General features: G+C 47.3%; 5 protein-coding genes across 5 annotated transcripts; 1 reads left to right on the top strand and 4 right to left on the bottom strand.

The window, feature by feature from the left end:
- Positions 1 to 1,203: 1,203 nt before the first annotated feature.
- On the bottom strand, positions 1,204 to 2,901 carry LOC128274237 (tRNA nuclease CdiA-2). Its single transcript, XM_053012362.1, has 2 exons — positions 2,851 to 2,901; positions 1,204 to 2,781 (listed from the first exon to the last, which is right to left on the bottom strand). Exons 1-2 carry the CDS (start codon positions 2,899 to 2,901, stop codon positions 1,204 to 1,206), a joined length of 1,629 nt encoding a protein of 542 aa, XP_052868322.1.
- Positions 2,902 to 4,465: 1,564 nt separating this feature from the next.
- Positions 4,466 to 6,188, bottom strand: LOC128270759 (uncharacterized). Its single transcript, XM_053008177.1, has 3 exons — positions 6,126 to 6,188; positions 4,738 to 6,030; positions 4,466 to 4,660 (listed from the first exon to the last, which is right to left on the bottom strand). The coding sequence occupies exons 1-3, from the start codon at positions 6,186 to 6,188 to the stop codon at positions 4,466 to 4,468; spliced, it is 1,551 nt and encodes a 516-aa protein (XP_052864137.1).
- Positions 6,189 to 9,010: 2,822 nt separating this feature from the next.
- Positions 9,011 to 10,110, bottom strand: LOC128270758 (uncharacterized). Its single transcript, XM_053008174.1, has 3 exons — positions 10,060 to 10,110; positions 9,292 to 9,966; positions 9,011 to 9,208 (listed from the first exon to the last, which is right to left on the bottom strand). The coding sequence occupies exons 1-3, from the start codon at positions 10,108 to 10,110 to the stop codon at positions 9,011 to 9,013; spliced, it is 924 nt and encodes a 307-aa protein (XP_052864134.1).
- Positions 10,111 to 11,671: 1,561 nt separating this feature from the next.
- Positions 11,672 to 14,217, top strand: LOC128274230 (venom dipeptidyl peptidase 4). The gene is made up of 6 exons (XM_053012350.1): positions 11,672 to 11,923; positions 11,976 to 12,053; positions 12,116 to 12,168; positions 12,246 to 13,792; positions 13,850 to 14,055; positions 14,128 to 14,217. Exons 1-6 carry the CDS (start codon positions 11,672 to 11,674, stop codon positions 14,215 to 14,217), a joined length of 2,226 nt encoding a protein of 741 aa, XP_052868310.1.
- A 768-nt stretch (positions 14,218 to 14,985) lies between these two features.
- LOC128270757 (protein croquemort-like) lies at positions 14,986 to 16,764 on the bottom strand. Its single transcript, XM_053008173.1, has 4 exons — positions 16,324 to 16,764; positions 15,397 to 16,235; positions 15,238 to 15,328; positions 14,986 to 15,156 (listed from the first exon to the last, which is right to left on the bottom strand). The coding sequence occupies exons 1-4, from the start codon at positions 16,762 to 16,764 to the stop codon at positions 14,986 to 14,988; spliced, it is 1,542 nt and encodes a 513-aa protein (XP_052864133.1).
- Positions 16,765 to 17,617: the final 853 nt, after the last annotated feature.

Genomic DNA, 17,617 nt, shown 5'->3' with positions numbered 1-17,617 from the left:
TACCTCGGTAACGGTTAATCTTACTTGAAATATGTTTTGGTGCCAATATGTGACAAAACTTGAAGTAAAAAGTAGAGTCTTGATCTGTATTACATCACACAATGATGTATAACTGAGCTGTAAAATATTATTGAGTTACGCTACAGCTACAGTGCTGATTTCCGCAATTTGGTCCCACGACAATTAATTCCCAACCATAGACAAAATTACCGGGACGGTTATCCGTCAGCAGCGACAACCTCACAGTGACCGGCAGCCTCCACCAGCGGTATGCCACCGAGTGGGGTGGATCGCTGACGTCATGATCGGCTGGAAGCAGCCGGTGCTCCCCTCGCAGGGCATGTGCCTGTGCGGCCGCTGCCGCTTGAAGCTGTCCTGCGTGTTCAACCGGAAGCTGGGCCTCCAGCCGATCCGCAGCATCGTTGGAAGATCGGTTTGGCGAACAAGAAGCGGCCACCGGTTTCGGTTTGCAACCCATCATTGAAAGGGTTAGACCATGCCAACTTTTGTGCCTGAAAATTATGTTTTGCGGGGATTATAATTTTTCTGCTCCTCTTGAAGAAAACTGCTTCGGAATCGCACCAAATGCTTGTCGGGACTTGTGTTTGGAAGATCGCAGTGCTTTAAGTGGTTTAAAAAATTCCAAAATGCCGATTTTGACTTTACGAAAAAGAAGCGTCCAAGGACTCCAAAAAACGGACTTTCTGATGGGACAGAAAGGTGTGGTGTTTCACAAGCTCCTAAAACCTGATGAAAACGTTAATTCCGATCGCTACTGACAACAAATGATCAATTTGAACCATGCATTGATTGAAAAACAACCAAAAGCCGTTTCTGTTTTCTAAAATGGAGACGCTTGGTCCCTCGTGAAGTGAAGCTGACATGTGCCCCAAAAGCAAAATCTAGGTTAATTTGAATGAGAATGAAATGAGGCATGGCGAGGCGATCAATGAGGCGTTCAATTACTAATGTAGAAAGCATTTTCTATTTATGTTGTTATACGTTTTTATCACAACTCTAATGTAACTTATGAGGAGACAACAACCGGAATGACCGAAGGAACGTTCCCTGTTTTCTTTCACCCTTCACACCGAACCGACTTGAAGGACACGGGATTTGTTAGTTTGCAAATTCGGTTTTAATCACTTCAACCGCTCGGCACGTACCATCGGATGGCACGGCTGCGTTGTAGCACCGCTCCGCTTAAGCTCCGACGCACTGGTTGTAGGCCGTGGCGATGGTCAGAAAATCGTTCGCCGCAGCGTTAGCAGTTCCGGCGGCACAGGCGGCCACCTGGGCGGCGGTGTTGCTTACTTCGACCACTTCGCCCGCCTTAATTGTGGCCACATCGAGGGCCACATTGGCGATATAAGCCGGAGCGTTCGGAACGGTCGCGCTGGTGCAAACGCTGCTCGGGAACAGCGCCTGAAGACAGGCCGAAACGGAGACGGTCGAACCCGAAAGGCGCGTAACTGCCGAGTTGACGACGGCGAGCGTGTTGGCCAGCAGGATGTCCGCCACGGTCGTGGCCTGCACGGCGCATGATCCGAGGGCGGTAGTGTAGTAAACGCTGGTGCTGGTGGCGATCGGCAGATACATCTTGGTGCAGTTGACAACCGTCGCGTTGGTGCTGGCCAGATTGGCTAGTAGCGGTTGGATCACGGCCGAAGCGTTACCGGAGATGGAGACGTTCGCTGAGGCGATGGCGTTCAGCGTTGAGCTATTCAGAGACTGCAGGATGCCCTGCGTGGTTGTGACCAGGCTGGTGATGTTGTTGAGAGCCTGCGAAGCGGCCGCGGTTACCTTCTGTTTGGCGGCACTGTTCAGTGTGAAAACGTTGTTGAGAGCGTTTAGTGCGCTGTTTAGCGTGCTAGTGGCGGTCGACAGAGCCCCATTAGTGGCCTGGGCGACGTTGGCGATCACATTGTTGAGGGCGTTGGCGGCCGAATTCAGTACGTTGCTGGCGGTGGTCAGCGCAGAATTTACGGTTGCATTCACAACGGCGATGGCGGACGAGTTGTACGGGACACCGGCGTTGGCGTTAAGTGTCGCATTGACGGCGGCGTTCGTGGAAAGTTGAAGCGGAATATTGGCCGTCGTGTAGAGGACGTTGGCCGCATCTGCCAGATAGTTGCCGATGGCAGTGACCCCGTTCGGCCCCAGAGCACCGAGCAGCGTTGTGGCCGTACCCGGATTAGCGGTCGCATTGTTGATCGCCTGGATGGCGGTTGCAAGGTCGGATTGCATTGTGGCCGGAAGGCTGCCTAAGGCGGCCGCCACGACATTGGGACCCACCACTGAGGCAGCAGCGGCGAGCGAGGCGTTCACGGCCGCGCTTACGTTGTTCAGAGAGTTAATAACGGCGTTACCGTTGGCGGTGGTTGGGGCGCCGGACAGACCCGAGCCAATGTTGCTGAGGTTCGAGTTGACACCACCGAGCAAGGCGGTGACCACGTTCGAGAGCGTCGACACTGTTTGCGACACCAGGTTACCAGCGGCAGAGGCGAGGTTTGCGACCGACTGCTGAAGAGCTGACCCGACCGAGGTGGCCACATTGTTCAGCAGATTCAGTACGGGAAGGCTCGAGTTAAACGCCAGCACTGCCCCTGCGCTAGCGGATCCGAGCGAGGCTCCGGCGCCGATACTACCGCTCGCCGACAGGCTACCGGAAGTACCGGCCGACAAACCATTGACCACCGATTGCACCAAGGATCCGGCGGAGTTCGCAACCGTTTGCAGTAAGTTGCCAGCGGCACTAATGATACTCGGGTCGGGCTCGGCCTATTATGGGGTAGATTAGAGTTTGGTCAGGATCGTCTCGAGGATCGATCACCCTTCGGTGCGCCATACCTGGACAGCGACGAGCAACGTACAAAGCAGAATAGTTTTCTTCCACTGCATCTTGTAGTGAGGTGGATCGACGATTGCTGGCTTCGAAACTGTACAATACCGGATATCCGAGACCGTGCCTATTTTATAGCAGCCACCGTCGAGAAACGCTTCCAGGGAGAACTCTTAGCGAATAGCACTCTCCATTGTTCTCAGGACACCATCTTGACTGGCGCCAGACAACAGCATGTGCGCCAAAACTACGCAAACGGCGGGTTGTTGCGCGTGCCGCAATTAGTAGCTGTTCGAATCATCCAGAAAGTGAAGGGGTTTACAGTTCGAACTGAAAGGACACGACTGTATTAGGAAACATCATTCGAACTGTAGGGTACCATCTAGAATGATCAACGTCCTTCAAAGGGGCCTATAGCAAAACCCAGGGACAATATTTTCGTTTATTCAATTCATTCGTTTTCACTGTCAAGGCACCCGAAGATCGCACCAACGAGGCATCAGATGTACGCCGTCGATACAGAAGTTGTACGAAACACTCCAGTCACATGCGCAAACAATGCTCGAATTCGTTTACTAGCTTGTGCGCCATTTAGACTTTGGACTGGGCACGCATAGGCTAAACATTGTCCATTTCACACAGGGCTTTCATGGGAAGCATCCAGGCTTTATCACCGAGAGTCGAGAGTGGCGGAATCCAGTACTAATGCTACCCAGCCATTGCATATCAGTTTCCATCTAGTATATGTGCAAACTTCATCTGAACTACTGAACTACTATGAAAAGAGCTACCACCACCAGGATGACCAAGCATGTCCGAGATTAAGTTTATGCGTAATGTAAAAAATCAGTTGGTGAACTTGAGCGCCTTGAGAGCGCCTATCAATCAACGTTACTCCTATTATAGTGTCTGCTTAAATTGTGCACTTTTCCACGCGCAAAAGGTGGAATTGACGAAATGAAAAGAAAACGATGGTCGGCATAACAAATAGGGGCTAAGCCTACTCCACATTGCAGACCATTATTGCGAAACGTAAATACATACGACCCCCAACTACACTCTACACTCTGTTCGTGGACAAATAAAATTCTCCTCCGTCTGGGTTTGAATGACATCTCTATCTGGGCTTTCAACAACTGAGCAAGCAATGGCTTTTCACAACGGAATGTTGTTTCTACAAAAGCATTCCAAATCTCTACGACGCCAGTCCTGCGTTTCATGGATAGATGCTTATAATGCGGGGGGAAAAGTAGCCTAACCAGATCAGAGAATACGTGAACTGGTCTGGTTCGTGGAAGTTGCTGAAACAGCTTCCTATTAACCTTTGGACGTTCGATTTCTATTTTGGTTTTAGGATGTACCTAATACCTTACACAACGACTAATTGAACAGCAGATATGTACGGCTCATGAGCCGCAGCTTTGCAGCAATACTTCGAAAGGGCTTCGATGAAGTGGATTTTGGCGAACGTAGTGTTTTATTGTAGAGATTTATTTCACCTCTGATTGTTGTCGATGTTTAAATTTATTGACTTTCCATACGTAGAACATAGGCCACGGCAGCGCTTCTAGCCCACCCCAAAACCCTCGGCATCAAGTCCTCACCGGTCCTGGCGTGATCCGTTTACTGGTTCGTCGTTTGGCATGTTGTCAACAGATCGTTGAGTGTCTTGGACTCGGCGGTCAAACCAGAATTCAGGGTGGCGGAGCAGACTTCCACGCGCTGCACCATCGCCAGACCCTCCAGACTGATAAACGCTTTAACGAGCGCTATCTGATTCGTCATATCAACCAGGATGACATTGATCATGTTGACAGTCTACAAAGCAAGAAAAAAGAAACAGGAGTAGTAGCAGGGGTCAAGAATAGACAACTACTGTAGTGCAGCGCCCTCACCTCGCTGAAACATGCGGAAATGCCGGCCTTGATAATGTTGTTGGATGTGCTGGAGCCGAGATTGAGGCAGAAAGTGATCCGTGTGGCAAGGGTACGGGTCTGCTCACGGATCACTTGGTTGTAATCGCTGACGAACGAGTCCGTGTAGCCCGTGTTGGCGTAATCGTTGATGCAACGGTTCAGCTGGTCTTTCATATTGTTATCCAGGTTAAGGATCGTCCCACCGTAGCGGCTGTTACAGTTACTCGCATAAGTGCCAGCCGACGACATAGTGGACGCGAGCGCGTTGGCAGATGTATCGAATACCGTAACCAGCGCATTTACGTTCTTTTGCACGAACGCTACGACCGCGGTGTAAGCCAAGGTAAGCTGGTTTTCGGCGGCTTTAGAGTACCCATCGTACAAGGTTTGTACTGAGGTTGTCAACGAAGTGATGCTGGTTAACAACGACTGAGCGGTGGTGCGCGTCACCGTGTCCTGGATGAATTGGGACATCTTCGATTGGGTTCCACTGATGTCCGACACGCCTCCGCTGGAGTCGGAAGTCACTTTGCCCTTGAACGAGTTGATGCGACTGACGACTTGGTTGTAGTAGTCGCTCTCGGTGTTGTTGACCGACGTGACAGCATTTTGCAGGTCGTTGGTATAGCTGTTAAGAACGCTGCTAGCCTGTTCGAAGCTCGTCCGAATAGCGCGAACCACCGTGTTCAGGGCTCCCTCAGCCGTCGTCATGACCGAGATCGCACCAGAAAGTTGGATTGTTACGGCCGGGGAGATGTTGGCCGACACGGAGCTGGCTGAAACTGTGCCGCTCTGTACAATTGTGGCCACTCCGGTGTACAGTGGATCCAGCTGGGCGGTAATCTGTTGCAGAGCCTGCTGAATCAAGCTAACCGTGGCGGACAGCGTTGCCCCAGTGTTAGCGGAGGTCGACGCATTGATTTGCGAAACCAGCGTGGAGGCTCCGTCGATAAACGCAAATGCCTTATCGATGGTAGCGTTCAGGCTGGCGAACATGCACGATGGAGCTGTTTGTTTCTGGCTTGCGATGGTGGAGATGTTGCGCAGGACATTGTTGACCGTGCCAGTGATGCTGGTCACTAGCGATACAAGCGCTGTGGCGGCTGTGGTCAAGTTTGTACTACCCGCGTTCTGTGGGATTTGAAAGCCTCCAATCGCTCCATTCAAATCGGAGGAAACCGAGTTGACTACATTGGCGGCTTGCTGAATGTTAGGGTTGTCGCTGGTGACGAACTGGATGCTTATGTCCAGCCCCAGATCGGGTGAAGCATTCTGGAAAACGTGACAGCAATTCGATAGTTATGTGTCAGTATCGACGCATGGGTTCGATCATATTGCCAGCTGAATGGCTGCCCTCGTTTACTTACTCCTAAGCCAACCAGCAGCGGTAGTAGCAGAGCTGCAACCAGCGATCCCGTTTTAGTGCCCATGATGTCGGACTGGTAGCGCTCTGGAGTACTGTTTACGAAATAGAATTCGATTCGATACTATACAGCGACAGTAACGATACCTACTTTAAGAACGTTTTCGTTTCACACCTCAGATAAAGCTGGGACCGTCCTATCGCCTCGGGCACTTCTGGCACACTCTTACCTCCTGCACAGACAGTACCGCTAGTTTTTCAGTCTCGAGGACAAGTCAACGAGGTTTTGTTTACTAAATCTGGCAACCCCGACAACTCTTGTCGACAGATATCGAATACTGAAAGCGTCTGGCGAACGTGTATCCCTCCTGTGATTGCTACAATGCGAAAGAACTTGAAAATCTTCATCCGGTGACGTATTACCAGACGTTCAAATATTTAATCATTCATATGACAGTAATTCGTGCTCGATAACACGGTTCGGTGGAAATGTGTCGAATTTTTTAAGTGCTATTAAAATCTCAAACAGCGACGGAGGTTTTTTTATTTCGCCAAACAAGGAGCAAAACTAGTGGCTGCAGGTGAATCCCAATGAGCCAGAATGTTTATTGAACTAGTTCTTCGCAGCATTACCTTAGAAATGAATGACGTATGTTGACAAAAAAATATTTGCGAAGGTCTGTAAATAGGTGCGCAACTCTCGGAATTCAGAGCCAAATTTTTGCTTCTATGCTCTGGTTGAGGGTACAAAAAAGACACTAAAACGTTCCTACCTACGCACATCGGATAGTAACCAGGCAATGTAAATACTTTTTTATCTTGCCACATTTCACACTAGCTTTTCGTGGGAAAAGCTTCCTCCCAGTTCCTACGTGCTGCTTCGTACTTCAACTACTTGTCGATAGGAAGGTTTGTTTGTAATCCAAATTTTTGGGTTACTTCTTCTGGGAAGTACAATGGTACAAGCTAATCCTAATCGCGCTCGTCGATCCAATATCTCAATCTGATACGCATTGATGAATGATAACACATAAGTCCAATACCCATTTTAAATATATTAATCTTGTTGTATTAGTACAATTTTCTATCTAATATAGAATTGCTTTTCATAACCATAATTCTTTGACTTTTTTTTATTCTTGAATGAATGTTTCATCTATAAAACAGATATTTCACAGTCCTGGATATATTAGCGGTCCTATTAATTTTGCTTTCAAAACTTCGCCATTATATTTTTCCCGAATACTGTTCGAGATCACGTGTTCGCGGCGGTAGGTACTACGCACGTGGTCATTGTCGTATATTTTCGTACGTACGTCGCAAATTTATGCGCTGCTGTAAAACATATCCGTCAAGAATGCAACTGTGTGCAAACTAAACTCAACTAAATAATAGGACTTTGTTTTTTTATTCAAAAGAAGTTTGAATCAAGATTCTTTTTATCAATATTGTTTAAACTATTACCGAAACGAACCAATTGACGTTATAAATTAATTGCTATGAAGATCGAGCATACATTTCGTCCTAATCAGTTCCTAGGGCCTTGACTGATGGAGATGAGCACGTTGTGAAATAAACTGTTCTAAAATTGACTAAAATTTGCATTACACGAGAACGGGTTATAATTTAATAACCGGTTTAACCGTTTTAAATCTGAGAATGTAGTTTTAGATTTTTTTTAAAAGCTTAACGAATACGAATTACTGAAGCTGACACGCGACATAGTAGTAGTGTTTATTTTTTTTTTATTTCTAGGAATCAAGACTGTGCAATGACGCAAGTGCTTTTGACCTTGTGGATATGCCGTAATTCATAGGAAAAGTTCGAATAAACTACCGTCTGGCAATGAGTGTGTAGCAAATTTTCTATAATCGGTATCGTAAGTACCGTCGTCGCGGCATTTGTACACTTGTGCAAATGTTTGTAATTCCTTCAACATTAAACCTTCTAGACTTGAAGCAATATTCACCAAAAATGTATTGTTGCATTAGTTTGCGTTGAATTTTAAGATTACATGTAAACTTTGCAGACGGAAAACTGCACCTTATTATCGGAGCTACTATTACTGATACGCTTAGTAAACGCATCCAATCGTATGCGCCTCACACATGTAACACAAGCTATTACGGTCAACGGTCCTGCGGAAAAATAAAGATTGCAAATAGCAAAACCTGTAATGCACATGTCCCAAAACACCTGAATAAAGTATTACGGCTGTGTCTCAAGGCGACACCAATTTTGCGTAATTAACATACCTGCGTTGTATGACAACAACTTTTCTTATCTTACTCATTTTGGTAGCACAACAAATAGCCGAAATGCAACGGTTTTATACGGAGTCCAACTTGATTTTATGCATATCATCATGAAGCTCAAAGCAGTAAAGTAATATTTCGTCGGTTGTATTAGTTTGTTACGTTTGCACGTCCCGACCATGTCTACTTCTATTCTTGTTGATCATTGTACATTGATTGTATTGTTCAAACCAGCAAGCATGAAGAAGCGAACGTCACTTCAGTTACACAAGTACGATTTACATGTCTTTTAACTAGTCGATGAGAAGTTTAACACCTTTTGTAAATATAACACATCACCCAACACCAACATATAAACTGGACATATAAACTGTAACTGTTCTCCTTTAATGTTAAAATAATTTTTTTTTTTATTAAATTCTAATGGCGTGGCTCTTTGATTAGGTTATGTTGTACAGCACCTTTGAACATAACAAACAATAGCCATTTTTATCGGACTTCGGTTCCATTAGCTTATGTCACTGCAAGGTGATCCATTTTTCTTTCATTGTAGTACACTCTATTAAGAAGCCTTCCGTTGGGAATCAGAGCCAAAAACAATTTATTCAATTACGAAAAACGCAGTTTTCGCGGTCTATTGTCCTGTAACAAGACAGTTGTTGACAACAGCAAGGATGGCATCGGCCATTGCTTTGTAGGTTGCTGAAACTTGGGAGATGCACGACCTAACACGGTTGTTGGAAGCCACTATCTCGAGTTGCAGCATTGTCGTAACGTAGGTAATTTGCTGTGCCATGGTTGCCTTGAAGATAGGAGCCGCAACGTTGGTCACCTTCATTCGAGAAAATAGTAGAAGAAACATTCAATGTAACTGGAATAAGAACCCTCTCTGAAGGAGTGTCATGAAATACGAACCGCTAAGAAACAGGCTTTAATTTGGCTCTTCACCTCCGCACGCGAGCTAACCGATCCGAGGCCGGAACAGTAGCGTACCTGATTGTTGAATGCCTGATAATTCTGACGAATGATCGAGTTGTAGTCGTTCAGAATGGTCGAAACACGGCTCTGTTCGGTGCTTTCGCCATTCAGGCAATCCTGGAACTTACTGGCGGACTGGCCAACAAAATCGTTCGCGTTTCCGGAGTATTTCCCACGACAGTTATTGGCATTCGAGGAGCTCGACGAAGTGAGCGCTGAGGTAACGTTCGCGCTGGCAGTCACTAGTTCACTGAAAACGACATTTACAGAGAGCTGGGTCTTGTTAGCAACGCAGGAGCCAACGGATGTGAATCCCGCGGTCAAAGTGGTAACCGTGGCCGATACGCTAGCGGACAGAGTTGCTGAAAAAGACGCTACGACATCGGACATTGCTAGAGCACTAGCGCCGATCACTGAGTCCGACAAGAACGTGGTTAGCGTTTGGGAAGCCGACGATAGCTGCGAGGTAACGTCGTTGCTCATGCTGGTCAACTTGTTCGTATAATCGGAGACCTTGCTTTGCACATTGTTGGTAAACGAGGTAATGGTAGAGGTGATGCTGCTCCGTTGACTAATGACCGTACTGTCGATTTGCGCCGTCGCATACTGCAGCTGAGAAGAAAATACGTAAGGCGATGCATAAAATATGCACAACACTGTTACTAGTCCAATGCTGGCTGTGTCTGCTATCGAGGGGATACTTACATTGGCCGCAACTAGGGCCAACACGACGATCCAGACCTGGTATCCCTTCATAACGGATGTGCCCTGTTGGATGGGTAGTCGAAAATAAACTGACGATCGAGCACACAGTCGTCTGCCGCACCACAACTGGTTGAGATCTGGTTAACAAATCAATCAAAATAGTACACCTTCCGTTTTATAAGACTACAAATCTGTTTCTAAGCGATCCGCTCTGAACACGGGCTTGCGTGGGAAGTGCGGGGCTTATGGGTTGGGAACAACTCTTCTGTAAACGGTGTGTAAACAGCGTCACACATTGCCCTAAGGCATGATTCTGCAACCGACAAAAAGAGAGGTCAGACAACGTCTGTAGACTTGTTTCCTCAGGCGGTTGCAGCTCCAGTGTACTTTTCGGCTTCTCTAACTAGTTCCCTCAGCAGCCTTTCCTTTGCCCCCCGAATCATTGGGACGGGGGATCACTTGAACAAATTGGAATGCTCGAACTACGTATGAGGCCCGTGAACCGATTGCCCGATGTTTTCTTCGTTTCATAAAATTCGCTACCGAAACTGTGATGCTTTTTCGAGGACAGTTTTCTTGGGAAATCTATAGCGATTTCAAGGACGTTTGAAGCGATTGTTTCATAACGCACACATATCACATTGCTTACGGTATCACACGTGTGCGCGTTGTGAAGTTAATAACCGATAAAGTTACAATTCCTTCCGAGTGCCTGTTCCGAGTAACCCGTAGTACAAATGCACTGTTCTTGTTTCTAGCCATGTAGCCTTAGCCAGGGATGTCTGACATCAGTATTGCTTTTTCTGATGCCAGTTGTACTGGCTCAATCAATAATGTTGGAGCGCTATCGAAACTTTGTGACGTTCCTCTACATAGCGACTCTTTCTCCACAAGCTAGACACTGAGCGTTCTACTCCATCTAATAGGGACCATCCACTTCAAGTTCAGTCATATCCACAGACATTATAGGTCGAAGGGTGTCCAATGCAACGCAACACACAATCTACCAATGATAGGTCTGCAGCTAAACGAGAGTCCCCTAGTCCCCTAGAAGTGCTACCATCTTGACCGCATGCGAGAGGAAGATGTTCAGATTGATTTATTAATTGATTGGAGGGTGTCTCTGTTGCAGGCCAGGATCGCCCGACGGTTGTAGCTGCTGGATAAGAAGAACACACGGAGTGTTACCGAACTCCTTCTTCTCTACTACATGTTCAGTGCTACTTTTGATATGGACCTCTTCCAACCAGCCAAGGGGTAGACTTGGAGTATCTTCGTGTTGTCATGGTAATTTTATCTTGTCCGCGATTAGGCTAAGTATTCAATCAAACTAATTCTTTCCACTAGAATAGGCTTGTTGCCAGTTAGATAGCAGGCTATCAATTAAAAAGTGTTCACCTGATCGGAACGCGCGCTACGTCTTCATGGAGGTTATCGTAAGTGATAGTAATATAAGATTACATTATCAGTTACTGCTTGCTGTTGAAGAACGGGGTTTTGGATTCACCTCGAATTGCACACGGTTAGTTTAAGTAATGCCAACGGCCGTAGCGGTCGAGGCGAAATTTGGATCCAGAATACTTTCGAGGCGCTCTTACTACCCTGTAGTCACATGATGCACGTGCTATTACTTTTGTGTTGCCTGGTGGGTGTTTCCGTTGCAGCGCCGCTCGATGCCCGACAAGCAGAGTTGAAGAACTTCACGTTCGATGAAATCATCCCCAACCGATTCGGTCTACGAGGATTCAACGGGACCTGGCTGTCCGGTGAAGAATTGTTGTACCGAGAGGGCACAACGGGGAACTATGTCAAACTGAACGTAAACACCGGAACCACTGCGGTTTTGCTGTCCACTGACGATTTGGTGAGACTGCTGTGGCTAAACAAATTGCTGTGGCTAACGAATTTCATTCCAGAGTCAATGGTCTGGGCCATCGGTACAAATGATCCGACCCGATTTCACGAAAGCGTTGATCCGTTACGACGTACGCACGGTGAGAATGTTCGGCTTCGTCACCGGTGTGCGAAGTAACTAATGTTTTAACATCGTAAACAGGTATTCCGGCACTCGTCACTTTCTAAATATGCTGTGTACGACACAACGACTGGGTACGTAGGAGAAAATAAAATATCGGAAATTCAATTGGGCCATTACGCCGTTTCATTGCCATTAACGAAATTTACAGCGACGTGTTCACCGTAGCCAATCAGGAAGAAGTGTCCATTTGCATACTTTCGCCAACCGGGCAGAGTCTGGCGTATGTGAAAGACAACAACGTGTACTACCGTGCGTCGCTCCTGGACAATACGGAGATCCCGCTGACCACTGATGGGGTCCCCGGTATCATCTACAACGGGGTACCCGATTGGGTGTACGAGGAGGAAGTCTTTGGGACGGATGCCACGCTCTGGTTTTCTCCCGACGGTCAACGTTTGGCGATGGCAAGCTTTGACGATCAGCAGGTGAAGGAGTTTTCCTATCACATCTATGGTAGCCCCGACGATCCGGACAATCAGTATCCCGAGGAGCTGCGCATACGCTATCCGAAGGTAAACACTACCAATCCCACAGTGTACTTGCGTGTGAAGGACTTAGCAACGAGTGGTTCGGCGTGGATTGATTTGCCGGCACCGGTCAACCTGGTGACCGAAGACCACGTGCTGGGCACGGTAAACTGGGCCTCCAACGGCGTGCTGGGTGTTATCTGGACTAACCGCAGGCAGAACGTTGCCACGTTCCAAAAATGTAATGCGGCCGACGGCCAATGCATGGAAGTGGTGCACTTCGATAGACCGAAGGGTTGGTATGATCTGTACACACCCGTGTGCTACGCCAACGGTGAGCGTTGCTTTTTGATGGGCGAAAATAATGGCTGGCGGTCCGTGATTGAAGTGATAGGACAGGGCCCACCGACCCCACGTACCAGGGAACGCTACACGGTGTCTTCCATCAACGGATACGATGAGGCAACGCAGGCCATTTTCTACACCGCAGTTCCTGCCGACGCCCCTCATCACAGACACGTGTTCCGAAACGACGAGTGTCTAACGTGCGACTTGAAGGACGGCGACACTTTGTGTAACTTTGCCAGCATCGCTTTCAGTACCGATCGATCGTATATGGCGGTCACTTGCTCTGGGCCGACACCGTCGTACACACAAATCTACCGTACCAGCGATCGCACATTGGTGCTAGACTGGGAGTGGAACCTGGAACGACGGGAACAGCTGCAGGAGTACAAGCAAGTTGGCGTTCGCTTCCTCCGGGTGCCGGTGGGAGACGCAGGCTTTGAGGCGTCGGTCCGGCTGTACCTGCCACCGGAAATCGATTTCGACGCTCCAAACACGGACACCAAGTACCCCATGGTGGTGAACGTTTACGCCGGTCCGAATTCGGTGGGTGTGACGAACAGTTTCAGCATCGGGTTTGCCCACTATATGGCAACCACGAAAAAGACGATCTACGCCCAGATTGACGGACGCGGCACGGGCAATCAGGGGTATGATTTTCTCTTCTCCATCAACAATCAACTCGGCACCTACGAGATGGACGATCAGATCGCAGTGGCGCACTATCTTCAGCAGACGTATGGGTTCATCGATTCGGCGAAGATCGGCATCTGGGGATCGAGCTACGGAGGGTACGCCACTGCCATGACGCTGGAGAAAGACCATCAGCGGGTGTTCCGATGCGGGATATCGGTAGCACCGGTAACTTCGTGGATGTTCTATGGTAAGTTTAGTCCGGCTGATTTTGATGTTTTTTGCTAGACCTCATCTCTCTTGGTAGACTCCATTTATACTGAGCGCTACATGGGACTTCCGGAGGCGAACCGCGGAGGGTACGTGCGAAGCGATATCAGCGGGTTTACGGACGAACTGAAAAACCATCTCTTCTTGCTGATTCACGGTACCGCCGATGATAATGTTCACTATCAGCAGTCAATGGTTTTTATGCGCGCCCTTCTGGATCACGACGTCGACTTCGAACAGATGGTAAGCACCGCCGGTGCATTGTGTTTCTAATCTATCGCTACTTCAAAGCCATATGTTTCTCATGCGTAACAGAGTTATCCCGATGAGGCTCATTCATTGTCCGGCGTCCAGAAACACCTGTACCACACCATGGATCACTTCTGGGACGAATGCTTTGCGTAGAACAACAATAAAGTGAAGAATGTCCAACTGTGCACAGTACACGCTGTAGAAAATGGTGAAATAAAGATAGTAAACATAAAACTATGAACCATTGTAGTTATTGATCGGATTGTAACACATTCGTACGATTTCCTACTTTGGGGAAATTATTAAAAATTATTTTGTAATCTTATGTAATGGACTTTGGTGACGTCGGAATCTTTTTTCCAGCTTTCTTCACACATTGTAATGGGGACGTGTGTTGTTGACGGTACATGATACATCAGTTTAGTATTGATTGATTTCCATCAATCATCTCAGCTTACACCCACTAGATAGGAACGCTCTAGTGTGATTGTTGTATTGTTTGATGTAGCTTGAGGTAATTTTTGTATTTTCGCCATTCACCACCACAGAGCAATAAAAGAATTACATTGTTTCAAGATCGCTCGGCGGTTGTCGTGCCGGGCAAAAAGAAGAAACTTCGGAAAAGTCATGAGGAAAAAAATAGTGGAAAAGACTTGCTAAGAATAAATAAGTAACTTCGGTTTCTTTTCTATTGTAAGTTTAGATATGCTTTTAGAAAAACAGAAACAGTTTCATTCCATTTATTAATTTGGTTACTTATACTTTTGTATTGCTTAAAAACTTTTCTTACAAACCAAAAAAGAATGTGTATTCAAAGTAATTTTCTAACATACCTAGAAGTAATTCGGTGGTAACATATCTAAACTTAGAACAATAGCAATAAATTTCTTTCGATTGTATGAGCAGCACACGCTGTGTGCGTCATTTGCTCTTATCGTCTGTGGATGGATGTGTGGGCAGTGTCGGCTGAGAAAACACGGAAGGTTTCCACCGGGTCACAGAGAAGTAGATCGCAAGCAGCAAGCCGATGATTCCAATGGCACCGATTGCGCACGCAATGTACAACCCGATGTCGGGCAGCAATAGTAACAGCTGAATTCAATACAGAGTAGTCGAAAGAAACAGACATAAATGAATAAAACAATTATTATCAACTCTCCCAAGTATGTGCACCTTTATGTCGTCCGCTAAATCCTCTGTAAGGCCTGCAGTCTGTCGGAACCAGAGCACGGGCAGCATTACTGGCGGAATGTCATTCAACAGTCTAAGGATGCCGAAAGACATTAGTTAGTTCTGAAAATGGGTTGGGCTTGCCGAAACTGGGGAACTCACGTAAGTCCGTAGTTGCGCAAATCGAGATTAACCTGAAGCTGCGCCCTAACACTTAGCGGTACGCCGGTGTACGGTTCCAGCTCCATTTCGAATCGGTGCTCGTTCGGATCAGGCTGCATGCCCGTGATGCCGGTCAGATAGCTGTCGTTTGCGAGGTAAAAATGCGGGAACGACACTGTGGCCGGCGCTCCGAACTTGCACTCCGACACATCCATCGCACCATTATCGAGCACTGGACAGTTTTCCTCCGCCGCTGTGCATTGGCAGGCCGTCTCCTCGTAGTGTACGCCGTTATCAAACACTCGGTCGTTACCGATCCATCGCAAACCGTCGATACCATGCCTTTCGATCTCGTCTAGGTACTGCAACGTCACAGAGCTACACACATCCGGTGCAAACACCGTCACGTTTGGCGGAGTACCCCGCAGTCGTCCAAACGGTGGCCACACCTCTCCGGTCGTCCCTCGGATCATACCGCACACGCCTCGATAGTGTTCGGTACGATTCGCCCCATTCCATAGGCGCATAACGCCAGTATTCTGGACGTGATCAGCCCCAGTGCCGATCGTAAACGTGCCGTCGTACGTTTCGCTATCATTACGTCCAAAGAACCAGCCAAACATGTCGTATGGTGGCAGCGTGATCGGTGGCCGTTGATCCTCTGGCAGGAGATCGAGCAAAAGCAACAGGTTCTTGAGCAAGGGATCATCGTACCCATCGAAGATCACTTCCCTCACCAACACGTCGTAGAAGGGGGAGCTTGCGAACTGATTAAGCATGATTATTCCATCCAGAAACCCCAGCAAAATAGGATCATCTCGAAGCGCGTACCCTACAGTCTGAGAAAGAGGCACGTATTGGTGGGCAACTTTTCCCCCGTTCTGGGCAACTTTTCCCATCAAGAACGACAGGAAGGTGGAGGCTTACCAACAGCACTGGATTGATTGTGATTACACGGTCCGTTTCGTAGTTTCCGACCGATTTTTCGGGCACATGATGCCAGATGCGCTTCTGCTGGAACGTTAACGTGTCATTATCGTTCCACTGCAGGTTGACCCGTTCGTGGCGCTCGACGAACGTGTAAGGACCCAGCTGCTCCAGATGCGGCTTATAGTTTTCCACCTGCCGATAGTCCTCGGCGTTGGTCCAGTTCCAAAGATACAACTCGAGGTACATATCGATAGGAGGATCAATCCAGTTGTCGTACACTTGGGTTCCGGGTTCCAGCACAAACTCATTCTTGGCAATCTCCCATACCAGAACGGGCCACAGGAAACCGAGGGCGAGAGCGAAAACACAAACCCCGGAGGCTCCGCCAATTGCCCAGAGTCGCTTCGCAGTCGGAGATAGGTTGCAGCAGCAACACATCGTAGGGCACCCTAAGCGTCTACTTTGCGACTACTCCTCTAGGTCGGCGTAATGAAGGTTTTAAGGAGCAGGATTAAGTCCAGATGCAGCACAGCTGCTAAGCAATGGCTGAACGATTAACGAGCATCCTCTATTGTTAAGTGACGCGACAAGGATTTGGATTACGATAAGATAACTTCGCCTAATAATGGGTACTAGGGGAGCAACAATAACAAATAATACGCACACACACACCCGAAAGACTAAGAATTCCTTCTTAGTCACATCGAAGGTTGCAGTATGCATTTGCAACGTCTAGCACTGTAAAAGCTGATCGTATTAAAATTAGAATAGAAAACTAGGAATATTATGCAAAGCGCATTGTATGGGACCAGCAACTTCATGTTAGTTTTCAAGTACTACTTTAATATGCTATGGAGTATACTAGTTAATTTCACATGCTCGACTAGTATAGTAATAATTTCGATTCTTATCTGAAACACTCGACAACCACATGTTGTAGTTACTGCCCTAGAAGCACAGCAAACCATGAAATATCGGTGAATGCACCGATTGCTGCTACAAATCCGTTTAGATCCGCCTCCCTGCATCCATTGTATTTAACGATGAGTAGCGAAACAATCGACATTTCTGTATCAAACGATCGATAAGCAAACGATAAGATGTAAAGAAGGCGATAAAAATAGTTCAAGTAGACGCTACATTTGAATTACCTTACGAAAACTCAATTCGCATATTTAGCTAAGGAGGACTACCCTAATCCGCAGTTCTCAACAGATTGAACCCATTAAAGCACAATAACTGAAATGGTTTTATAGAATGACACATGTTCTAATTTATTCACGGATTTGCT

Source organism: Anopheles cruzii, chromosome 3 (genome assembly GCF_943734635.1).
Source record: "Anopheles cruzii chromosome 3, idAnoCruzAS_RS32_06, whole genome shotgun sequence".
NCBI lineage: Eukaryota > Metazoa > Arthropoda > Insecta > Diptera > Culicidae > Anopheles > Anopheles cruzii.
Note: the sequence above shows the minus strand (reverse complement) of the source record. Positions and strands in the feature narration are given on the sequence as shown.